Source organism: Bombus fervidus, chromosome 3 (assembly GCF_041682495.2).
Source record: "Bombus fervidus isolate BK054 chromosome 3, iyBomFerv1, whole genome shotgun sequence".
Taxonomy (NCBI): Eukaryota; Metazoa; Arthropoda; class Insecta; order Hymenoptera; family Apidae; genus Bombus; species Bombus fervidus.
Genome location: NC_091519.1, coordinates 17,201,576 through 17,228,560, shown reverse-complemented (window position 1 = coordinate 17,228,560; position 26,985 = coordinate 17,201,576). Strand labels below are relative to the sequence as shown.

The 26,985-nt window shown below is 44.7% G+C and overlaps 1 protein-coding gene across 1 annotated transcript in view; it reads right to left on the bottom strand.

Annotated features, from left to right (window-relative positions):
- Positions 1 to 26,985, bottom strand: part of Mthl1 (adhesion G-protein coupled receptor methuselah-like 1) — a 155,199-nt gene that overhangs the window by 88,229 nt on the left and 39,985 nt on the right. Inside the window, exon 4 of the mRNA XM_072000643.1 lies at positions 8,648 to 8,726. Coding sequence (XP_071856744.1) covers positions 8,648 to 8,726 — 79 coding nt within the window. The remainder of the gene's footprint in view (positions 1 to 8,647; positions 8,727 to 26,985) is intronic.

Here is a 26,985-nt window from a genome sequence, read left to right as displayed (position 1 = left end):
GATATCTTTCGGATATCGTAAGCTGTATATCGTGGACGTCTTATCTGTTTCTGAGCATCGTCAAATTTCTCACAGAATACCTAGTAATAATAGTAAATATACTTAAATTACGAAAAACTGTTGAAAGTAGTTTGTAGAGTACCAACCGACCACTTGAGGATAATTCACCATCGGTTTCAGGACGCTGCTTCTCCACAAGGTTTAATCTCCACTTTCGACTATTCTTATTTCCAGCGTAATTTCCTCCTCCGATCGACACGCGATGTACCAACCCTGCCGTCGCTCCATCTGCTCGCGATTTAATTAGAGGAAATAATTGGAGAACTGGCGTAAACGCATCGACGCAGGATAACTCATCCACCGGCGAATGTCAATTATCGCAGATTATCATTATTACGCGGCAATAACGAAATGTAGCAATTTACCCGCTAATACTTGGCAATTTATCTACCCCGCGCTCGAGGCATTCCTAATTGCCGTACATTAAAACGAGAACTCCCGTCTACAGTCTCAAGCAAGACTAGCTGACTACCAACACTGGGTATCTCTGCCTCCGAAGTAATTAAGCCTGTAGAGAGAGAGCAGAGCCCGTGCGTCCATTGCACGCCGAGACCTCGTGAAAGGACCACGGAGACGAGGAGGAAGCACGACGAGCAAAGAAGCCGCACGACCAACAGAGCGAGCCAAGATTCGACGAAACTGCGAGCAACGAATACGACTCGCGACACGCGAACGAGTCGGAACGAGAGCCTCCGTTCAAAGGGAGCCACCGCTGCATCTCGTCTTCGATGTTTCTGAACGTCTCGAGTGATTCACTGGCCGGCTCACGGAACATCTATAATACACCCAGAGCTGGCTGACAGTCGGCGTAATAGATTGGCCTGGAAACTGCAACGGTAAACGCGCTGACGATTCGTCCTATCTTTACATGGACAGGTCGTTGACTAGGAGGAGGGTAGAGCCAGAAAAAGATAGAGCTGGACGACGCGACGTTACATCGTCCGTGCCCGAGAACCGGTAGTCACGTTGACTTAATGCAATTTGCATGCATTATCTAACGCGTAACGAGCGTAGTCCCATGGACGAAGGAAAAGAAGAAGCAACGGACCAAGTCGTTAACCTCGCGAGCTTGCTGATCCCTGCCACAAGAGACAGGGAAGGAAATAGAGAAAGAGAGAGAAAAGGAGTCAAGACAGATGGAAATAGCAAAGAAACAACGTTGCCATCAAAGTCGTTGCGACGGACGTCCGGTTACGCCTTCGACGTTTCGATTATCTTTTCCTCCGATTTCCTGCAAATCCGCGCTACACTTTCGATTTTCTTCGGGCTTCGTCGGTAGATTGCTCTCGTAACGAGTAATCCGCGCTAATGCTATTACCCACGGCTACTGTGTATCAAACGAGAGATTATATTTAGATTGGGCTCCAATCAGACATCACCGATTGCTTCATCCTTTTCGCTACTCGAATTATAACTTCATTTCGAGACAGTTTCGCCGAGTCGACTTGATTTTCGCTTCGCAGAGCTTTCACGCTTTACCTTTTGCCTCTGTGAGGTTCGTTTCATCCTCTGAAGTTCAGGAAGGGTGAAGAATCGCGATAAATTCATAGAAAATTATTTCCACCGTGTCTTAAGCTTCGCAAATTGTTCCTGTTTTATTTAAGATCTTCGACGAACTGCCGGATACCTCGGTGTCGGTTTGAATATACTCCATCGAGACCGGCGATCGCGATTCCGTCGAATCCCGTGGTCCGTGCCAAGAAAATTTTTCCACGGGGATTAGTACGATCGCCATGGCGAACAGAAATAGGCGCGGTCCCAGCTACGCTGATGGATTATAAACACTTTCACCGCGAGTCCCCGTAGATTCTCGGCTTATCCCTGGATCACCTACTTTTAATTTTATCCGACATCGATCGAATCATGCTCTTTCGATAGACATGTCGATGAGAAGAGGAATTTTTCAATCACTTTTATATCATCGCTTTTTTTTAATCTTTTGCTACTTCCGATTTTTATATTTCAAATAAACGACAGCGATGTAAATAAATGAAATAAAAAATTCTCAAACTTTCCTTGTACCGCTAGTCGTGTAAGTTCGAGATTATATCGTTTTTCCGAAATATTTTTTCCGATTACTCGAAGCATCTCCCACAGAATAAACTCGTAGAGATCTAATTTCATTTAATAATGGTACCAAAACCAAATACATTAACGCGATAAGATCCAATTGTGACCATTTGGTAAATCGAACGAAGTAAACTTCGATATCATTACCGGAGGATCCTGAAACCTGCTTCAATTCCTATACTTTCCTACATTTTCATCCACAAGCGTCTTATCTCATTCGAAGAAGATGGAATAAAGTAAAACACGTATCTCTTGGTCGATGATCTTTCGTTTCGTACTACAGAATACTACGCTTCAAAGCAACCCACAGACAAAACCGAGCTCCGTTCGGGAACCACGTGGACGCTGTCCTCGACACGGTCCGCCGCGCCGGCTGGTCCGGAGCAATATTTGAACTCGGTCGAGTCGAGAAGTGTCAACAGAGCAGGGGAAATGGACCGGTCCGGTGGTCGAACCAGCGGAGTATGTATACGAAACTTGCTCGGAGAACTCGACTCGCTGGATCAACGACTTTGCGTCGCTTCCAAGACGGCCACGAAGCTTCTCTTCTCTTCTCGTAGGCAGATGTAAGAGAAAGAGAGAGAGAGAGAGATACGAGGTAAATCGACAGGGACAACCGCAAACGTGACGGTCAGCGAGATATCTTGTTGCCGTCACGTCCACAGTCTCGAGGAACTGAGGAACCCTCGAAGAAGTTTGCCGAATCGGGACCGGGAAGACTACGAACCTACTCGCCGGGTTAAACTAATTTGCTCGCGGCTGTAGAATCTGCTCTTCCGCTGAAAAGCCATCGAACTGGAAGTCTCTTCAAGATCCTCTGGTAATCCGTAGTGTTCATGGGTGTTACGTGGACGAAGGAAAGAAGAGGGCGTTTCGAGCAGAGCTTCCGGTGAGGACCCGCGGAGACCGTTTAATTCAATTAACTTAATCGGACGTCCCAGGGAATTGACCTAAACGGTGCGCCGAACGGGCTGACAATTTTCGAAACGGAGAGTTTGAACAATTCAGGAAAACGATCGCGTTGGATTTGTAGAACTTTTTAAGCAGGAAAGTTAGCTTCTTTGTAGGTGTAAGTAATCCCCTGTTACTAGCGATGAATGTAGGGAGGGTTAACCTCGTCGTGCGAAGAGACAATTTTTGATACGCGAATTTTGGAATACACGGAACAATCGCTACGCTACGTATTAGGTCTCTGAAGTTTAGATATTTACAAAAATTTCGAAGTAGCAAAGATCAACTTCGTCGTCGATTTGACGAAGGTTCGTAGTATAAAAGACACTCTGTTCGAAACAGTCGGAGGATAGCTACCAAGAACGATACGCGACAAAGATTGATTTTAAAACGACGCTTAAGAAAGGCGTAAGTACAAACAACGAGTTGATACAAAAGCTGATCATAATATAGGTTGAACGTACTTGCATCTTCGTTACGAAATTCATCTAGAAACATGGTACAGCCAACATCGCGTGGATGTAGGTCACGCTCCTGTTGGCATCAACTTGACGCCCTAACAAATTGTCGATGAACGAGAATTAATCTATTTATAACCGACCGACTAGATCGCTTCTCTGTCGCTACCGAAGCAGAGACTCGAGCCTTTCTCGGACGATATTATGAAAATTTCTTGGGATTTTTCAGACCCTCGACAGAGGGGGATGACACGAGGGCAATTGATTCGATCCACTGGTCAAGAGATCCGGTGACTGCAGAAAATGAGATAACGGAATTAATGAGCTACTGTGTTCGAGAACAGAAGGGACCTTAATCAAGCTTCGTTGGGATGCGCGCCACGACAGACCGGTCGGTGTTCTTGATCACGTCCCCGAAGCGTCTCCGAAACTCCCTTTTCCTCGTTCTTTTTCGCCGCCATGCTTGCCAACTCCGTCGGTATCGCCTTCGGGCGACGGTGTTACACGCCCGACGCAAGTAAACTTTCTCGTTATGAAAACGAATCTTGGCAACGACCACTTCGTCGATTACAGATTCCGCTCGTTTCTATCAATTCACCATCTGCTCCGACTACTACGCTCCGGATCTTTGACCTAGCGCAAGATGAATCTATGCATATAGATCTCCATTGCCTCGAGCAATATTAACTTCGAAGTATACCAGACTTTGTATCGGGCCAATCTTATCGTATAAAACGTAAGACGCTCTATTGCTTAGAACAGAACGTTCTAGTTTCTGTGATTCGAGAGACTGTTGTCGGACTAATTCAATGTATTTGATTAATATACTCCAAGGAATTCGATCGCAGATTTATCACAAACCTCAAAGGGGTTTCGACAATTTATTCCTATTTCTATATTTCTACTTAAAAATCTTAGGACAGTTATGATATTTGCTTTAAAAACTTTGATTTCTGAGCGGGAGTGGAATTAATTCTTATTTGGGATTAACGTGTACTTGCTATGTGTATAAATTTTGATATCAAAGCTGTTGTATAAATTCCAATCTAAAAGTATCTAAAGAACGAAGGAAGATCGTCGAAGGAAATATAGAAACGGAAAATCGTTCGACGTGCAAATTTTACTAGGAATTTCCTCACTATCTAGAATTTTGTGGATGCTATTAACTTGGCAGCGGGGGAGTACGATCTTGTGTAGCCAAAGAAGTCGAGTCCATGATGCAGCTATCGGGGACGAGATAAACGAAGTTAATGAGCCACTCTTCGAGAACAGTGGAGACCTTAACGACCGACACGAACGCGTACTTACACCGTCACAGGCTAATACACTTGACCACGATCCTCAGACGACACATTCCGCTTTTGTTCTCCGTTCTGTCCTGTGCCTGCGGCCTGGTCGTTGCATTGTTTCGCAGGCAGGCATCGAGATTAGGCGTTTCTTCGTTGCTGACAATGACCGATCGTGCCTCACAGTCCCAGTTCATAGACGAGTCTTTGCTTTTTCGCTCGACCGAATTCCATTAAGCCTTCGAAGGATATTCTCGATCTTCGTGACCAAACTCTCTGAGCGATCGAAACCGATTAGAAAAGCCTCTTTCAGAAATCTCTTTGATTTCTACCCTGAGAAAGGAAACCACCGTGAACGCACCGAAATATTTTCGCAACGAAAAATTTTCTGGCTTTCTTCCTGGAGGAATTTTTCTCCTGAAAATTCGCCAAATCTCCGAAACAAGCATAAAAGGACACTCTCGAGGATCATCGATTCCCGCAGGCGAATCTTTCGACGAACCAGTTCGCTTCTAGAATGCAAATTCGTTTAGAGAAGCAACGCTCTCTCGTTGAGTGCACGCACCGTCGAGAGTCGAGAGCGCAACCAGCAACAGCAGAAGCATCGGCGGTAGCAAGGAATTGCGAGCGACGAGGTCAACCCTGTTAGAAGACTTCGTATATGTTCCCTTACATGTGCGTCTATGTGCAACGACTGCACTGACCGTGGGAAGCTGCTAGATGTTAGGTAATTGAAGAATTTCTCGGAAAATAGACGTACGCGCGTCTAGTCGTAAGGAGCAAGTTCGAGGAGCTCACCTTTGGTGTAAGAAGCAAGCGTATTCAGACTCATCAGACCAGCTATCTCAGTCAGCAATTAAGCGTATAAATTTCTACGCGATGGAATCGTCTATTCGCTCGGGGTTATCGTACTTGTACATTGTACTTAATTGTACTTGCTATTTACTTATCACCGAATGCTCCAACTGTGTCTTTCAGGAGGATAAAACTTCGAATTCCCATTCTCTGCAGCGAAACATATGCGATAGTTTAAACAGCTTGTGGTAAGTTGAGAAATAACGAAATGAAATCGTAATAGATATTAAAGACCACTTCAAGACCAAAGACTATCGACTCGGTCATTCACTCATTCGAACAGTTGGATTCGTATCTACATTTATATTATTAAAATATTAAAAGCTATGTTAGAGCGTTATTCCGTGAATGTCTCTACGTCGAAATTTATGCACAGATTTAAAATACCGAAGCCTGAAATTTCCTTATATGCTCGGTTGCCTACTTAAGGATTAATGAACTTAAACCACTCAGGGGGTAATGAGTTGAGAAACAAAGAAATTCAGTCGATGGCCAATCTATAGGAGGTACCAATCTATAGACTAGTCAGTGACGTAATCGTTCTCCAAGCAGCCTAGAGTCGTAGCTTTTGCCGACGTTGCTCAATGCGTCCAATTATGAAGACTCTCATAATGCTGCTAATTAAATTCGATAAGTTATTTCCAGGTTGCGTCACTGTTTCTTCTGTGAAAAGCTCCTTTCGAATCTTTGTGAAACCTAAACGAAGCAAGCAAGTAGCGGCATGAAAGCAATGACCTTGCAGCGGGAGGAAAACTGTGGATGAAACGAGTTATCCGACAGGATGCATCGCGCTAAACGCGGCTGCACAGCGGTAAATGACACCGGGCTAATTTTCCAGCTGGAAAATCACGGAGCTGAGCAGCTAGCGTGAACGCAACGTGTCGGTGACACTTCAACAAGTGGATACAACGGGTTGCGCACGTGTCGCTGACACGTTTCGGCCGTGTGCATCCCACGCGAAAATCGCTGATAAAAGTACAACGCTCGGGGCACAGAGAAAAGTCGGAGTCATTGATGCGGATGCATCCAGTCGGAGCAGCTATTTTTTGAATCGTTTCGCGAACGCAGCGTACCGTGTAACACCGCGATGGTAGATCGGAGATAAGCCCGTTGTGAAATGTAGCTATTAACGTAAATTACAAATAAAATAAAACATTGTCCGAATACTTAAACTTTCGAATTTCTTAATCTTCGAATCCTTGAAACTTGAAATTTCCTTGAAAACTGAAATTTTGAATCTCTACGTTTTTTCAGCTGTTAATCCACGAACGTTTAAATAACGATACGATCGGCTATATAATTCTCCAAAAACGAATCACTTATAATTAATTATTATCGTCATTACGAAAAACCTCAATGTATTGCAAAATTAGTAAACGATATCGCCGAAACCTGATCAAGAAATACGCGATCGATCGAACAGATTTCGCTAGTGAAGTGAAATATTTTACATGTTACAACTCAACAAGAGAGAAAGAAAAACCAAAGGAGAGATAAAAACGGAGAGAAACAATGGCACACGAGCAGCAAGACTTGGAAGACGAACGAAGAGACAAAAGAAGTTGAAGGCTGTCGAGAGAAAAAGGTGAGAAATGAGCCACTCGGCAGTATCGGAAGAAAAAAAGTCGACAAAATCAACGAACAAGAAGAAGAAGAAGAGGAAGAAGAAGAGGAAGAAGAAGAGGAAGAAGAAGAGGAAGAAGAAGAAGAGATGGAGGGCCCGTTATAGCGACCGTGTTGCATCGCATTAACCAGTCGACCGAGTGATCTTGATCCCATCTCTCACCGCGACGACGCGACGGCCTGCTTCGTCCCCTTTCGATCCTTCGAGTCAAACGTGATCCGGCCACTAACGATCTTCTGCTGCTACTCCGGTGGAGATCATCGTTCTAACCACCTCAACGTTCGCACCCGCGTTCACGTTCGCTGTAACGCGTTCTCACCGCGAAACATACCGCCAGAAGTAATTTCTCGCAGGTGCTGCGCGCGTTCTATCCGTTTCACGCGGGTAAAGGTCAACCGCGAGTTCCATAGTCTGTTAGCGACCGTTATTACCGGATAATAATGAATTATGATAATTCAATAGGCGACATTAGCGTTGTTTAATGCAACGCATATTGGACGAAGAGGCCATGAGAACGTTCAAAGTTAAGTTAGGTTCATCGACCGTTCGGATTAATATCGCGTAACAATTATTTTCCGCGAGAATTTGCTTCAGCATAGTCGCGAGAAAAAAGTAACGGCTCCAGAAACTGAGTTCGTTATCGTATGAAGCATATAGTTTTGTAATGGAATAATTCTCATTGTTCGATAGCTTGGCGAGCGATTTCGCCGCGAACGCGATGAATTATTTGCCAAGAGCGCGTTATAGGTTGCGTAATTACGTGGCAATTGCATAATTGCGAGGTAACGAGTGGTGGCCTTCTGATCGAAGATGCGACACGAGGCAACGCGACTAACGCGAAACTCGGCCAGGTCGATAACCTGCAACCCGGTGTTAATTAACGGCGTACGCACAAACCACCAGAGTTACTCTCTCTCTCTCTCGTCGGGACAGGGGCCTCGACATTCCCGTTACCAACCTCGTTTCGCTTCTGAAATTCTCTGCCAATTACGCTTCGCGAATTTTCATAATTTTTACCTCATCACCCTGTTCACGGGACTCGTCCACCAAACGGACGCTTAATTGCTACGTGACGGCTGCTCGTGTATTTTATTTTTCAAAAGTATATCCGAAACGTTTGCGTCGCGTGTGTAAAGACGAGGAGCTTTTCGAGCGGAGAAAAATTAAAAAAGAAAAAATAGGAAGACGGTTCGATGAAATAAATCTTAACGCGGTACAATCGTTTGATTCGAGGGCAGTCGCACGGAAGAGTACACACGCGGCGAAATCTTCCGCCACAGATCTATACCCATCTTCTTTCTTTGCACCCTATAGCTGATCAGACAAAAGGGAGCAAGACTCACCTGAACGTCCACCAGATGTTGAAGCACATCGTGTTCAGCCAGAAGAACGCAGCCAGGAAAAAGAAATGCGCCATGATTGCTGAAACAGAACGAGAAAAATGGACTTCGTTACAAACCTCTTTACCAATGGGTAAGGAGCTTAAAGCTGTTGCTTTTCTCGCTCCTGAGAGAATTATTTTTCCCACGGATAATGGACGGAGAATTTAATGGACACGAGATGTAAAAAGAAAATTGATCGACTCGTTGATGTTCCGCCATCATAGAAATAAGAAAATGCAAATACAGTTTTTGTATTCCTGCTGTTTCTCAGTTTCAACGCAATTTTATTCGCTATAGAACGAGCTGCAGTCGTATAATAGCAATCAATTCGTTGAAACTTAATCACTCTGATTAATTGACCACGCTCGGCCTCTCGTGACTACGTATTTCAGTGGACAAAGCTATAATTAACGCGTTCATATACGAAATCGTTTTTCCCTCTATAATCTTACCGTTGAAATTCTTTTACGATCAGAAATTTACATCTCGATGAACGACATTCCAAATTGCCATATTTAAAATCGTGCCACCTACAAATTCTCAAGACCCACGGAGATCTCTCTAATCAACGAGTCCTGTATAAGTACAAAAGATCTCATTGATCGTTCTTCCGTCCTTCCGACGCTGTTCCCAGCTGACGGAACGCCAAAACCGTCGAAACAAAAGAAGACAGAGTTGATTCCCAGGTTCCGCGATGAACTCTCAAAGATTCATGAACGGGAAAGGGGCGGAAAAAGGTTCCAGTCTGTGGTATGTCGGGGGGTCTTGGACAAAGCTTCGGGAGAGAAAGACAGCTTTTGTAAAGATCCGTTTGAAAAGACGGCCGGTTGACTGGGAACGGTTTAGCGCACACCGGGGTAACACCGGTTGGACTGGATAAATTTTTCAAGCTGTCGTGCGCATTCGTTCTTAGAAATCGCGGCAGCGGATACAACGAGCGCGGAAATTCAGACCGAGGCTGGCTATTAATTTCTGAAAACGCAATCGCGAAGCACGCGTCTACAGAAAACACACACGCATGGGCATCCTTTCGATCGAGCACACCCTTCGCTTACGAAGAGTAGGGTGCCTGTCACCCTTCGTCAAAAGAATAGTCGGTGCCGAGCAAAGAAACTTTACAGTTTGTTCCCACTAAAGGTTAAGTTGCATTCGTGGATCGAAACACCTCGAGGTTGGTCCGTTTGTGAAAGGTAGCTACGAGCCGTGTATGAATATCCGAAAACTCAATCGACGCGCGTTTACATAATATCTACAGCGTGGACAAAAAGGTTGGCGCGCTTGTTTGTTCGATGTAATAGGCTGATCAGGGGAGAATGGTTGGATAAATACGGGGCTGCTCGCACGTCTAAATTAATAGAATTGAATTGCCATAGGTACATATTTAATCGTATCACGGTATTGTTACGCACGTTACATCGACTGTTTTCCACTATTCGCAGGATCAATATTGGTTCACCGGTGTTTTCCAATAAACGGAGGTTGTAACGCGACAGTCGGCCGCTGTACAAAGCAATCAGTTCGTGCGCTATGAATATACAAAAAGCATTGTAAAAACGTTCTTTTGTGCAATTATACCTTGCTTTCTACCATTTCCAACATCTTTCGCGTCTCGATAAATCCTATTATACTACGTGACTACTTAAACGCATGGCTGAAAACAATTAAAGATTACCAGAGCTATTGCAGCTCTTACGAAAGCTTCTATTATATTAACCTTGCTGCGTCTTTCCATTCAATCGTATTCTTTGATCCTTTATTAAATTTATTAAGTTTGAGGGAAGAATGAAATCATCGATGTTACGTTACGCGTGAATACGACTTGTTACTGAAACATCGAGATGCGAGAAAATTCTGTATAAAGCCGCGATTGACGTATTATCGATATATCGACTTTAAGACAGTCACCAGAAAGAGACGCAGACACAAGGAACAGATATAGAAATCACAATAATACGCTGAACGATCCTCTGATTGCTCCCAGTAGTGTGCCTCAAATTTTTCGATAAATTCATGTATTTCGCTAGCTGTTTTATCAACGTCTCTCGCATATCTCGACAGGATATAGGAAAGAATCGTTCGAATATGCTTCATCATCTCGAATGGAAACACAAGTCCGTAGGAGAAAAGCAATAGTCCCGTTCGCAATACTAACGGTATATTTGCTCGCGTCGGACCACGGTTATGTATCTCGCTCTGTACACATGTCACACCGACAAAGCGCGGAAACGTGTGTTCAAGGAATGCCGGTGACGCATGAGAAAGTTTTGTAACCGCTTCGCGATTTGCATTCACCCGTTATGCACCGTCAATCGCGAATATTTACGATTGCAGTCTTTTTTTTTTTTTTCTCATGTGCAACTACGTGGATAAGTGTACGGTGGCAGGGGCAATTAACACGCGTTAACGCGAGATCGTTCCATTCGGCGTAAAAATGTGAGAAATCGATGTTACGAGAGCGAAAACCTTCAAGGATGGCCTTGAACAATTGGTTTCGCTTACGTGAGCACGGACTTTGTAGGTTCGTATATGGAAAAGCCAGCGTTTAACGCACGAGAGAATTAATTTTGATAACAGACGAAACAGATCTTTTTAAATATATCTTGACTCGTACAAAAAGTTACTTCTATCGCGATAAAGCGCTGGAAAATTTTACTGCGCATTTAGCGATTACGTTTCATTCTTGTCCTATGTGTTAAAAAATAAATACATCGTATGGTGCAAACAAAATGACCTTTTTACGAGCTATGCAAACACTGTTCTGAACGAAGCGTACGTACGTACGTTTCTGCATGATCTAGAGACTTTACCGTGTCACAAGAGCGTCTAAAAGCCATAATCTAACAAGCGACGTTAGCAATATTATCTTTTTTCTCGTATCGTTGAGGAGAACTCTTCTCGACGCTTAAAGTACGTTAAGCTGCACGTTGTACCTATGTAGGATAGATTAAAACCGTCTGAAGAATTCATGCGATAATACGACGTTTAAAGGCAATTTTCTTAAACACGAGTAATAGCCTCATCGCGTATTCCCCCGACTTTCGTTGGCAATTTCTTCACCGACTGGAAATCGATTCTCTATAAAACTGTACGCACGCATTCGTCTAGGCGGCTCGCCGCCAGCCCGCAAATTAGACGTGTCCTAAGGCGTTCGAGGTTGATTAACAAAGCAACGAATGACGCTTGTCGACGGATTACGCGATGTAGAAAAGCCGAGGAGAGACAGCGGGGCGAGATGAAAGCGCGTCGAGGTGCGGAGGTTTCGAAACTCGACGATTTTCCATTGGTTCGAGGTTGCTCGAAGCAGGATTAACGGCTGCTACGTGGGAAAGTCCTCCGATAATTCTTCGTCGAAAGGCTTCCGCCGGCGGCGTTTATCGCGCGCGTAGCCGCGTACCCCGCCCGGAAATAATTAAATTTCCAAAACTAATTACGCCTCGTTGCAATTACAACTCCGACGACATTTATTCGTGAACAGGCAACGACACACCCTGGCGCGCGTGGGTCCGGTCGGCTTAACCCGAAACCGTTCCCAACCGGTGCCGACGCCACGCCACCCTTTACGCTTTTCTTTCGAAATTTACGGCGACTGTTTCGCCGTTTGGACAGACAGCAGGCCGCGTCTCGCTGTTTGTTCTGCGTTTCCATTCTTGTTTCCCATTTCGAACGACAAGGACGACGACCGATTCCCGCCTCGAAGCAATCGTGCAAGTTTCTTTGTCGGAATTAGGACGGGGAAAGGGGAAGGAGAACAGAGAGGAAAGTGACAATGCTCGGAAGAAACGGCGCGGTAGTTGGATCGAGAGTGCTCGAGAGTTTCGCGATATCGCGAGACCCCTTTGATATGGTAATGCAGTTGCACCGCGACCCGGGACGCGATCGAGCTTTTCCTTTCTTCGCGGCAACTTCGCATTTCCGAGTGGGATTGTTGAACGCCTCCCAGAAAGGAATCCGATTGAATCGCTGTTTGCGAACACCGTGACGCCGCTGCTCCGTCAGGCTCTGATTAACAGTCTGACACGGTTTCCATTCGTATCCACTGAATGAAATTTTTCGGATCCAATGTTTTCCAGGTCGAACGTAAAATTTATCTACGAAGCGATCTACGTAAACACTTTCCTCGTTTTACTAATTATAGTTCGAATAAGGATGTTTATGCAAATTTATACCTTTATAAATGCAACTACGCAAATTGTATCTACGTAGAAGATTATCTTTACTAGATATATTACAACGAGTACTCTATGTTGAATGTTTCATACATTTTTTTCTTTTTTTTTTTTTATATTATACGCATTCTGTACAGTTTCATCTATTTAAATTTCCCATAGGTGTATAAATATCCACAGTCTAATTAGCTAGCGAGCTAACAGAAGCGCGATAAAATTTCGAAAAATTGCCACCATCGACGTTCACTCTGCTGTTGCAATGTCTTCCATTATCGTGGCGAGTAATTTCGCGCGGGTCGTTGAAATCGACCCAGGCGCAGCGGCAGGCAACACCGGGACCAGGAAACGGGGAAATAACGAGTGACGTGAGAGAGAAAGAGGGCTTGGAAAGCGGTCGAGGGTTAATTTAAGTCAGGAGAACCGAAGGAACCGGGCCGGTTGCTGCGTTACGACCCCATGGCGCCGCGAGGGCGAGTGTCAAGGGTTGAAACGTCAGCTAGTTAAGGGCCTCGATTTGCATGGGGGGTTGGAATTAGATTGCGCCGCCTTGACCCGTCGTTTATCCTTTTCTTCGTTCGCGCGATCGTCTAATTGCCAGGGGATCCGATGCACGCACCCTTCGAATCGTTGTAAACACTATCGATTTCTAGCTACCACCTCGCTGGCTCTTCGATTCAGTTCCAAGCAGAAACGTTTTCGTTTCGAGACATTAGCGAGATTCGCGGGGGCTAATGCGGAGAAAGGGTTGCTCGCGTGATGCTGTTTGATCTGTCGGATGAAGCTTCTGAACGTGAAACTTGGCCCGAAGTTTGTTTCTGCACGCTGCATGAATAATGCAGCTTAAGACTACCCGACTGCTGCTCGTAGAATCGCTGCTTGATTTATGATCTTCCCGTGGTTGATTGCTCTTGGTTATTCAGGCGACCAGAATCATAGGGTTGAATTATGTCTCGGATGAGCTCGCTTACTGCGATTTCCTTCTTAACGCGTCGCCTTATCATTTTTTAATCGTTGCATAATTCTAGCTTACTTACCGATTCACGAGTACCGTACGTGTAAGGAAAATTATACCATCTGTTTGTGTTTCAATTCGACTGAAATAAATGATATTTATAAATGATTCTGTTACGCCACGAAGCTTAGTATAGGTCGTATTTCTAACCGTCGCTCGCGGCTCTACAGCGTCGCAGACAGATCGTCTTATCTGCCCGACAGAAAATACACAATGTATCGACGAGCGCATAGTTGTCACCAAGCAGCGAGTTCCAGAAACGTCGGTTTCGGTCAGTGATTTCATGCACACAAAGAAGGTGGCATACGTGATCATAGGCGCGAACGGTGACGTGACCCGAGCGTAATGGGGTCGTCTCCCAGAGAAGACAAAGAATTGATCTAAGGGCAATCAGTATCATTTGAAGATTTTAACTGCATTTAACTGAGAGGTCTGACGAACAAAATTAAAGTCGCTAAGTCTGACGAATTTGTAACATCAACCACATCTCAGTCCACATCGGGGATCAGGCCGCGCTTCGGAACCGACGGGCTGATGACGGAAATAAATATGTGGCGGCCCACGGCGACAATGTGTGTCGCCGAAGCGAAGGTGCCTAATGAACTCTCGATATCCCAACGGTCCTTTCGCCGAATGTTCGAGAACGCCTAACAAACGCGTGGATAGTGGGGATATCGAGGGATGACAAAGAGAAAGAATCGGATTCCGCCGAAAGTCAAGTAGTTGTAAGAGCTTCGATCTTGAAAAGTCGCGGTTGGAGTTCAAAAGTGAATTGTAGTTAGTGTAAACCAAGTGCTAAGAAATAAATTCTCTCTTTTTATTTCTTTATTTTTATCTTTTATTTTTCGTCTTCGATTTCTCTTTTTTATTTTATGTGACAAGCGTATAGTTGTCACCAAGCAGCGAGTTCCAGAAACGTCAATTTCGGTCCGTTATTTCATGCACACAAAGAAGGTGGCATACGTGATCATAAGCGCGAACGGTGGCGTGACCCGAGCGTAGTGGGAGTCGTCTCCCAAAGAAGACAAAGAATTGATCTAAGGGCAATCAGTATCATTTGAAGATTCAAGCGACATACATCGAGAGGTCTGACGATTGAAATTAAAGTCGCTTAGTCTAATGAATTCATTGAGAGATAAAGTCGGGTCGAATTTCTGTAACACATTAACTGTATTCATCGCTAAATAATTTGTGACGCTTTTATTATTATATAATTTATTGTTAAATATACAAACTATATTAATCTGTTAATACAGCGTTAAATTTATTGAACCAGCTCTGTTATCTTAACCGAAACAGGGGAACGACTAATTCGCGGCATCGATTATACGAATTAGCGAGAATTTACGCCTCTCGCTGACGCGTTTTCCTCGCGACCGCGTCTCTCCGCGAACGGTCGTAACAGATTCCAAATTTGTATTTTTCTTCTTCCATGGATTATTTGATCTTGTTGAGATCCTGGACCGTTGCCACGATGTCGATGGGTTACGATTACACGCTCGAAAGAAATAACAGTTGATTCTTGATTTAACAGATTTTATCCTTTATCTCTTATCCCCTTCTGCTCCAAAATCTAACTTATAATGACTACTCCAGCTACTGTTAACGCGATTCTTTATTACAATAATGAACATTATTTTATCATAAAAGTTGTACGTTTCTTAGATTCCAATTACAGTCCCATTGAGAGCGTCCATTCACTAATTCCATCTACCTTTAGGAATTCGATCAAGTCCTTAGATAAAGTCCATCGACTGCCCGATCTGCCTTCTAATCACGAATCGCCCATTCAACATCTGTTTCTTGCCAGCGTGGCAAATTACCGATTCTACAGACCTGGCCTCCGGCAATCTCTACGATCTGTGTTTCAACGATCCTCCGAATTCAAACACGGAATTAGTCAAGTCCCGCGTGCTGGTTACGAATACCACAAGAAGCGCGTACCGTTCTCAAACGGTTAACTTCATTCCCGGTCAATTTAGCCGTGAAACTTATCGGTGGTCTCGCGTCTTCGACGGAAGAAATTCATTAGAACCTCGGCATGGCTGAATGGACAGGGTGAGCCGACAGCAACAACTTCGCAGATTAATGTCGGTGCATTAACATCGGTGATTAAATTAAATACTTGGGAATAGCACCGCGACGACTCGTAATTAAATCATACCGGATTTATCGCGTAGTCCCGATTTAGATGGGATTAGAGTTTGATTCAACGCGCCTCGCGTCGCAACCCTTCGCCGCGCCGCGCCGCGCCGCGTCGTGTCCTGCTGTCTCGCTTGCTCTCGTTCCCCCGGAAAGGGTTGGTACGCGGCGATGAGTTATGAAAGTTAGCGACAGGCCCTCGGGGACCCTCTATCGGTCAGTTGAAATATTAAGCCCGAAAAGAACGACACGCGCAGCCACTGTGGACGCGTACCAGGACCAACTTGATTCCCTGAACACCAACTACCTTAACTTTTGCCGAAAAAGTGAAGTAGTCTGTTCACTGAACCGTGTTAGAGTTTAATTAAGGTAATGTATACTTACAGCGGTGAGGATAAAAGTATTCTTTTCGATCGATAAAACGCTAGTCTCTTCTTTTTTCCATATTATTTACGTATTAATAACGACTATATGTTATTAGCGTATAGAGCAGAATATTTTAGGTAACTTCGTGACTCTTGCACCGATTTATGATTCTTTGATTCCGTTGATGTCGTTTTCTTGCAAAAATTATCAACCACCTGGACACCTAGGTGGAATTACACGTTCATTTTGAGATTTGTCAATTCTGCAAATGAGGATTAGCGAAGTAACCTGATAGGAGAATCGTTCTACCGAACTTTGTCGAACGTATTTCCTAATAGTAGAAATATCGATCGAATTCTGTTCTAATCTCGACAAAGTATAAATGAAACGTTGAGAAAAGCTCTTCTAATCGATAAGTCGACCCAATTTGTCTCTAACGCTAATACAACGGATATTCTAATCACACGATGTTGACATATTGACACGGCGTTTTCGCTCGACCACCCAGGCAAGAAGGAACGGGTTCGAGGATCGAGAGCGGCTTTGACGAGAGGAACAAAAATACTCGGTCGTCTTGGCGTATTACAGGCGCAAGCAAACGGATAAATTCGCCAGGATTAATAAAAGTCGTACGCTTTCCCCATGGAATTACGATCGACCATTTTTACGAGTTATCGGTCGCGGGCAGAATGAGAGAGAGAGAGAAAACGAGAGAGAGGACGTGTTCAGGGATTTTACGGGAACGTTCGCGTTATTTCGAGAACCGAGCGGCGTTTCGCCGGTGCGTACTTTACATCCATAATTCCGGCTGGAATTAATTGGTGCCACGCAGCCCTCGACGTCGAAAATCATTTCGCGACGAGGAGATACGATACGCCGGCCGTGTAAACGATTAACGTGAATAAATAAACGGAACGCCTAGCTACTAGGGGAGGGTCGAGCGCGACCCGGGAAAAATTTATGTAACGGAAATGCGGAGATTAATGATTTCAGGAAATGAATCGGTCTAAACATTTAGACGTTTCAAATTTTGCGAATCCAAGTTACTGGATGGTGGAAGAAGAAACAGAAGTGGAGGTAAAACGAGAGAAAAAGAGGAACGAGGAAGGAGGGGAAGGTAGACGAAGTTGGTTATTCGCGGAAATCCGACGCCGCCAACGATATATCCGCTACAATATTAATAATTATCGTCGGCTCGTGTACCGGCCCATTCGAAGCGGCTCTTTCCATTCCACTTCCGCTTCGACCCGTTTACAAACGGGCCACTGCCGCGCACCGTCGACAAACAACGCACCTGCGCATGCCTGTAAACCAATTTAATCAAGCCCGCGATAAAACTGATGCGACGAATATTAGATTCCGAAATGGATTGCTAGTATAAATCCCGCGTGAAATACGAATGGGAGAGGCTAGCAACGTGCGGCAACCTATGGAGTGTGAAACGCGAAACGAAAAAATAAAAGATGGGTTAGAGAGAAAAAGTATCGTGACTATAATCGTTCGCTATCGAAGCTGCGCAGGGAATTTACAACGCGTTTCACCGGCACCATGCTCCAGGGAAAAGGTCTATCTCGATAACTGCGAGCTCGTTTGACAAAACGCGGTCACGTCTGGCGAGGTTTTTGATTTTTTTCTTGTTGCATCGATTAACGAATTTGAGTTTCCAATCTCCATGCACGCGTATAGTGAAATTGAGATAAATAAGCGGAGAGTTTATTGTTTGGAGGAAGGTGTGCCGGGTAATGTGACTCGTTGAAAGAATGCATTACGCAGTGTATACCGTGCACACGCGGCCCCTTCGATGCAAGTCCAAAGAAAACAAACCTACGGTTACATCGTTCCTGCATTTGCCCGCCCCGAATTGTCCTAATTTACAAGTGGCTGGCATTTATTTCGTGGTGTGGCACGCGACTTCGTGACACCGAAGAACCCTCGAATCTTTCAAATTTCCAATTTATAATTCGACGTTTTATACTAATAGAATTTCACAAGCGTGTCTCTAGCCCCTAAATACTACAATTGGATGTTCAATAATTTCGGATATCGATGAAACATCGTAAAACATTAAATTTTAGTTTCGACGGTTTTGACAAAATTTAACAACAAATAGAAATCCACTGACAATTGACATTCGCGTGACGTTACCGTAACTCCACCGAGTGTCATCGTAATACGATTCTATATAAATATCTTTTGCTTTAACTTTCACTAAAGTAAATCTTAATAAACCTCGTCTTACAAATTCCACTTTTTAACGTTCACGCGAGATCGAATTTAATCGAGGTCACGAGAATACCGGTCGATGGCGTTGAGAACCGCGGAGGTGGCCCATATTCTGGCCACTTTCGGCCGACACAGGTTTACGCGACGGAGACGGAGTTCTAATGAAAAGCACGGTGAATCAGCGTACCGGGTGTATAAATACACACGGACTATCCCTTCGCGTGGTTTCCGCGGAACACAAGCCGCACTCGAGACCGCCCAATGCGAATCCACGGCACAATCGTCGTCGAAGAGACCATCCACCGAGCATAATTTATCCGTCTTACATGCTTCCACAAAGAGCGAGTAAGTGTCTACGACTGGTGAATAATGCTACAGTCCGATGTAAGTACTTGACGTAATCGTCACATTGTCGTATAATAATTGTAAATCATCTACTCAACAGGAATGGCCAGTTTCTCGTTGCCAAAAACAACAACGATATTTCGTAACTCGATTGTTCGTGCTATTTAAAAGAAACTTTGACGAGCTTGTAAATTATACCGCGGCCATCTCCCTGTTATTAAGGAAAACACGCGTAATCAATGATTATTTTCCATTCTTGCGGATGCTATACGTTTGGAATTGTAAAGTTGGGAGCGCGATATGGACTCTGATATAATCGACACGTTGTCTCGTCGAACAATGTCCTACAGGTGTATCCTTGTTATTCCAACAAACACAACGTGTTCGACGGAGAACCGTGTCGTTTTGTAGCGGCAAATTACTACAAAGCTACCAGACATTTGTTATACGAAAAAAAAAAAAAAAAAAAGAAATAATTTCTAATCGAGATTAACGAAAACCAGTGGGAAACATTTGCAGGAGAACGGAGAGAGAGAGGATTAAGCGTCCATCTGAAAGTCTGCCGGTCTGCACCCTGGTAATCCGGACAATGCGAACTCCGGCTAATAAATTTCAACTTTCCCATTGTTCCTGAGCCATAAGTGGACGAGCAATATGCAAACGAGCTACCAGGCTACTCGAGATCCCAACTATACAACCAGCGACCAACGAGGACCGTCGCGTGTCTCGACTGCTTCCGATTAGCCTCGAAAATCACGGCAAATTTTCTTCCAACAGATTCGTCACGCCACTCATCGCGACTCTAATCGACGTATGATTCTCGAGGAGGCAATCAGCGATCCGTGCCGACGAAATTCCGTTATATTTAGACGTAACGAGCCAATCAAATGGAATCCAGCGAGGACGACCACCGTCAGCGTGTAGAATATAGCAAGGAAGAGAACGGGTGTAGAAATCGGTCGAACGACGGAGAAACACGGTATACACTCTGTACTCCACTCGAGATCTCCACTTATGGTTGCTCGGCGAAACCACCAGAGCGACGCTGGCAGAACACGGGCCACCATAGGTTGTGTGTACGTCTGCGTCTCGAGTGTAGCTGAAATTGCCGACGGATGACGTCGTCGGAGTTCCTGGAGGAGCTCGTCAACCAGAACCTTCGTAGTGTCTCTGCTTCGACCCTCTGCTAGCAGTCTAAACGTCCACGTGACGAATTACCTGGAGAATAAGCGGCTTCTTCTTCCAACGTCGCTGAAAACCACCCTCCACCCCTTTCCCCGCCTAATTAATTTCCCGCTCGTCGAGAGCAACTTCGACGCTTCCTCCTTTTTCCGCTCGAAACTACAACACACCGGGCCTCCTTTTTGCGCCCGGATAATTAACGAACGAACCTCGGTGGCTAGGCTGGGCCAGGAACGCTTTTCTCTCCCTTCTCCATCGTTTGTTGCCAAAGAGTAACAACGTGGTCTCTCGTGGGACGTCAATTAGCGGGTTCTTCGGCCGTTTTTCGTCTTTCTTTCCTCAGTTTCCTTTCTCTGTGGCGCAGTTTATACGAAAGGGCCCTGTGTCTCCAGGATCGCTTCTGCGCGTCGTACACCGCGTTGAATAATGGACGAGGAGCTTCCAAAAATACGAGAAGCCTCGTGCACAGAAGAATATGGAAAGCGTTACGAGGAAACCTGGCAACCAGGGGAGCCTGGAAATCGCGTGTATCGCGTTGTATCTTCGCGCGAGGAAACATCGTTTCCGGTTGCTTGTTACCCAAACGGCTCTTGACCGAGCGCTTCGCCCTTTCTCTTCTTTCGCCCCGCTATTTTTCTTTCCCAAACCGTCGAGTCAACGGCAGATCGAGACAAAGAAGCGGTGCCAGGGAACGGACGTCTGCCACGAATCATCAAAGGCCTGGAGACTCGATAGGCCGGAGATAATGGTCGCATAAATCGGCGAAAAATTTCGCGGATCGCCCGTGAGACGCGTTTTATTCGGGAAATAAAGGGTACGATGACCTACGGTCCAGGCGTACGGCTTGTCGTCTCGTAAATTAAGAACGACGATCGGTCCGTTGTAAAGCGAAAATAAACGAGTCGTGGCTGTACGGAATTAGCGAGGCCAGGGATTTTTCGACCAGTCAGGCGAACGATCGAGAGCAAGACAGGGACACTTGGTTGGAGAAAGAAGCTACAACGCGTAGGTGACACGCAGAGGACTACAGGCAGAGAAATCTCTGACGCGAGATGAAAACGTGGAGAGGAACGATTAATGGGGATGGGGGATTTGGAACAGGAGAGAAACGGTGGAAAAAGTTAGGAGACAAAGGGTTGCCAGGGAAAATATGTATCGCGGAGCACGCACGATTGCACAACGGCTTACGCGGAGGGACGAGGCCAGCCCCGAAGATTGTCGTTCTGGCAAGCGGCCAGAAAGCAGGGCGAAGTTCGAATTTTTGTTGCGTCGCGATATAATAACGCTCGCTCGCCTTAGGAATTCTGCAGCCACTCCAGAGTCCCTCGTGAAAGAGAGAGACAGAGAGAGATAACGAAGAGAAGAAGAACGAGACGAGCAGAGACACGAGAGAGGCTTTAGACTTTAGACTCGCCCTCTGTACGTTATACGTACGCGCGTTTACGAAGCCGTAACGTAACGTATTCCTGATCCACGTGGTGGCACGCGTGTGCGGCCGCGCACACGTCGAACGCCGGTCGATCGTACCTAGTCGAGGGTCCTCGAGGGTTAAGCCGCTTTCCAATGTTGCTCGAGCACGCAGTACACAGCGGGGCTATTAAACAGACGGACTCGTGAAAAACTCCCGCGTACGTCGGCCTACCGTCGCTTGGAGCACACGCTGATTCGACTCGTTAAAATCGTGGAACAGAACGGAAAAAGGGAAATGTCGTTTTGTCGGTATTTATAAAGCTGTGTTTTCCTTGCCGTGACTGGGCCGGGATATACACGCTAAGAGGCTCTGACTCGAACGTTATTATTGACATTGATGCTACTGCCACAGCCAGCTTTTTACGAGTCGGTAGAAAATTCTTCTATGCAAATATAATGACGCGAATCTCGATCCATGCATTATCCTAATCAATCTACGAAGCAATCTGTATTATCGTAATAAATCGTCCCATCTTTGAATTTAAGGAAACACGATTTTTACATTTTTTGAAACGCGTCGTAACATTCGAAGTTTTACGTGTTCGTCTTTTAAGTAACACTATAATAAAATACACACAAGCTGCTATGAAATAACGAACAAGTATTTGAAATCAACGATGACACAAAGAAGACGATCAAACTTAAACTTTCTTCGGTTTCGAGACGAAACAAGTATCAAATACTGAACAAAGTAAAATCTGTTCGACTTTTTCAATAAGTGTAACGAATAGCTGTCCCAATACTCGTGACCGGCAGTGTATACCCATAATGTCAGCGAAGTCCTAAGCAAACAAGGAGTTGGCTATTCAGCCGCCAACGATTTCTAATAACCGCGACCTTTCAATTCCGGAAAGAGGTCCGATGGTCCTCGTCGTCCTCCAACGACGCGTTCCGATGTTCGAACGCGCGTCCTATCGGCGAATTCGAGTCGCGTTCGTGCGGAGGACACGCTTCGAATGCAAACCGAATCCGGTTCTGCCAGCCAGAAGAGCGACGAGAGAGTAGGAGAACAGATCGGACGTTCCCGATGGAGCTTTTCGTCCAGAGGCTGTGTATATTCGTCCGCAGACCTGTCCGGCCACACTCCGCCCGTTTCCCCCGGGAACTCGCGCGATTACGCAATTTCCGCTTTGGTTTGATTCAATTTTCGAAATCGTTCGATTTCCTAGCAGATGTTCCAGACTTCTGGCTCCGAGTTTTTGCTTGGCACCGGGTTCCTTCTCTTTTTTCCTGGCTCTCTATGGGATAATTAGGGAACGTGGGTTTTACTATTGGGAATAGATTTTCCACGGGGAAGGAAGAATTCTGGAGATCCGGTGCAATTAGTTTCTGACAGCTTGTTAAGGGCTCCTTGATATATGAGGTCGAATTCTGCGATGATTATGGCGATTTGTACCCAGCGAGGGTGCGCTGGACTGGGCATTGTTCAAGTTCAACTAATCGTGGACTGTTTTCTGCCGGAATAACGATGCAAATAGTAACTCACGTTATAACAAATGAATACTAGGACGAATAGCTTTTATTTCATATAAAACCAGAGTGCTACAACAATTACGATTTGTCCCTTTCGCGTATGCTGGCTTGTTTATACTTTTTATGATAAAAAGTTTATTCGTAATTTAACATACAGATATACCGTATGAAAGTTAGATAAACTAATTCGATATTCTTCTTATATTATTTCTACTGGATGGTAATTTTGATTTAAAGAAAACAGGATGACTGACTCGAGAATCAATTTATCCCGGCGTAATCAACCGCGCAATATGTATATTGGAAAACGAATATAGAGTTTCTCTTCTTTCTTTTTTTTTTTTGTGGCTCGACATCGTGACCTCTTCTCAGGGAAAACGCGTTTGGAAGATGGAATATAATCTTCGAGGCTAGAAACTACGCTTTCTACCGGTAGTTCTCTTTCACTAACGCAAGAACGCATTTTACAGAATACAAAAAGGTAAATAGTTTAACGGCGTGAGAGAAATTAATTACACGAAGGAAAGCGATGCTGGCAAATTGCGGGAAATTTCTGATCGAAGGCTTGGTCGGCCTAATGACAGGAATCATCGATGCTTAGCCGAGTATCGATTATCTGTCGATGGAACGTGTCACGTGTGTTAGCTGCATGTGCACCGCGTTGTGCATTTACGCGTGCCAAAGGATGCGACCGACATGCGGATGCGCCTTGACACGCGCGACGCCCGAAACTCCGTTACAACGCGCCGCCAGCCAATTGCTCGGCCGGCAGCCTGTTCGCTTCACGTCCTGATGGACGTGAGAGTATCCGAAATCATCCTCGACTCAACTCCGTCTACCGTATCTCGTTCAGATTCCAACTCTTTCTGTTCATTGATCGAACCTCGTTTAATATAAGAGCTCGAAATTCCAACTAAATTGGCTTTCTCAGCTTACCGATGGATGATACGTTTCCATTTTTATTACCTTGCAGAATTAAACTTTCGCGCGTGAAAATGTAGAAACAAAAAACTTTTTATTTTTCGCTTGAAAAGTCGAATTTAATTTTTACTATGTAATCGACTGGTAACTCAAGTGCAGTACGTATAATTACATTTTTTTTTTATTAAAAATTGCATTTAAAAATGTATCTGTATAGCCTTCCCTCCGTTTCTACTTTTCAATAGATGGAAAGAAATCGAATAAAAGTTGCCACGATTATCGTTATCGTCGTAGCCAGTGAAATATAAAAGATGAAAGATCCTGGCATTAGCAATACGAATCACTCGAAACTATTTAATTGTTTGGGCTATTCGTTTGATCTCTATCTCGCGGAATATTAACGTTCGACGTTATTTTTGTTTTCTGTCGATTGCCATTGTTCGCATAACGGAGTATAAAAATGGAAAGCAAACAATTAATCGATCGTAGCACGGCGAATCGTCGAATCGGCGCGCACCGTTATACGAAATGGAGCGCGAATGGCACGATTAATTGAAAGACCGCATCGCGTCGGTTTTCGAGTTTCGTTCACATCGATAGAGCTGAAAAATGTATGTGTCGATTGGAATACAAGCGATCCGGATAGACCTTAGCGCACGACAAACTGCGAGATTAGCTTTGTTCCTGATGGACGCGTGCGGCAGAGCGAGAGGACGGTGAAAACCGCGGTTAATTGGCCGCTATAATTAACAAGAGTGACGTTGAATAGCAGCGGCCATCTATCGCTCGAGCCACGATCCTTGCTGATTTGTTTTATTCGCGGGGTAACACGCGCGACGAGTCAGCCCTGACAACGCGAACGCTCGAATTTCGCGAGTCCTGTCATTCGTCAAAACTCGAACGAGCTTTAACTCGATGCTTGTGTCGAGCACGGGCCGGCTGAAAAATATCCACGATACGTTATCCATGATACCGCTCGACTTTATCCGCGTGTTTTTTAATCTTCCATCGCGCGTTATTTTCTGCAATATAACGTTCCGCTCGCGTCTGGAAATAATCACCTCTTTGCTGTAGGGTTCTGTTAGGAACTGTGTAAATATGGATACAGTGAATCTCAGTGTGATCCGTGTTTGTATGCTACATCAATAATCGCGATAGATAAATTTCGAGGCGTTATTTTTCGTGTTTAAGAATCACTCGTACTTGTATCTTAATAGGAATTACGGGGAACTAACTTATTCGCGTTGCGTTTATTTTGAATCCATACATTATGGACAGGATACATCGAACGATGAAATAAAATATTAAGATCGTTAATTAATTAAGATCTTCAAGATTGTTTTTAGATAGAAAATCTTTATGGTTATCGTACGGAATGACGATCGCAAAAATTGATCAGCAAAAAAAAAAAAAAGGAAAAAAGAAAACCTGAGATTCAAACACGAATCGAATTCCTTATTTTACGCGAATCAGTTAGAAATAATTTTGCAATGGAATAATCGATGTTGAATCAAGGGAATGTCGAATGTAATTCTACGACGTGCTATCAAATGACCGGAAAATAATAAATGAGGTTATCGTATATCTACGTTCATGAATAAGACGCACGCAGAACCTCTAAAAGACTTCTTGCTCGTGTTCGTCGGTAAACTATTACTCATGCGTTTACACATTCCATCTACGATTGCACGTACCTATTCTAAAGTCACTGACCAATCATTACACTCTTCCTATACTAATATGATCATCTTTTTCGTACAAGAGAGGATATTTTACGCTGTCTGAAAACGCGAAGATCTATGTAAATGGTCTGAAAAGAGTACGAAGAATAATAAACGAGGAAGTAGGAGCTATGTACACACGTGCCATGGAAATACTCCAAAATTACTAGTCTGTCGGTGGTTTTCCTTTGAACAGCCGAAAAAGCTACCCCCAGCGAAAACTCGGTTGTATTTTTATACCGAGCCGATCGATTTCGCGTCTCGCATTTTTGCGGAGTCGCTTTGGTATGCGGCTATTGGTAGAACAGCGTTTGGTTTTGCACGGTTTACAGCCGGCCTTCTATGGCAGACGTCGCAAAGTGAGAAAGAGAGAACATAGGTTCTATCGCGTACATATACGGAATCTCTCTCTAGCGGCGTATTTTTTGCCCGATCCGCACAGGGTGTTCGATAAACGACGCGTTTCCTGCACGTAATCGATTCTTCACTCTGAAATGGCACCTTCTAATGGCAGACTTTTTTTCCATGATCCCGAACTATTCGATCCTGACTCATTGGCTCGTTGAACTCGAGATTTTTCACATTTTTCTCGAGTCACGGCAAGCGAGCGTTCGACGCGAATGAACCGATAGGTTGTAGGTAGTTGGGATAATTGTTTGGAGCTTAGAGTGCCAGTTTCGACTGAGTGAATGAGTTGCCGGAAGGTACGCCAAGTTTTGGACGTGAGTGGAGGCGTGACTGGATTGCACGACGTGGCTACGGAAGATAGAAGACTGTCGTGACCTATCCGCAATGCGTTAACAGTAGAACGTGAGTTAGGCGCGAGTTAATAGAATGGCAAGTTCGATTGTATTCAAATATTCGACTTTATTAGTCGGACACGAAGTTGTTACAAACGATATTTTTAATAACGATTAATTTAATAATCGGAATGGTCGTAATTGGTGAAGATATTGGAAGATCGACGTCTTAAATAGCGTTGCATTAACAGATATAAAGTTCTTCTGGAGCACCCTGTATGCAGGATCGACTGACACGTACCAGTGCACAGCCGCCGTTTCTTTGGCATTGTTCGGCTTTTGGCAACGGCTGAAAAGCCGCTTCCGATGCACGCACAATGCTCGTGTACATTGGAAACGGTGGTGCACGCGTCACGTCCACGTGTTTACACAGCCTACACGGAAAGTTCAAAACGTTCGCGGTCCACCCCCGAAACCGATCGCCGTTTCGTATTATCGCGACTAAATTGTCGGCCACGCTCCCTCGTTTCCGACGATA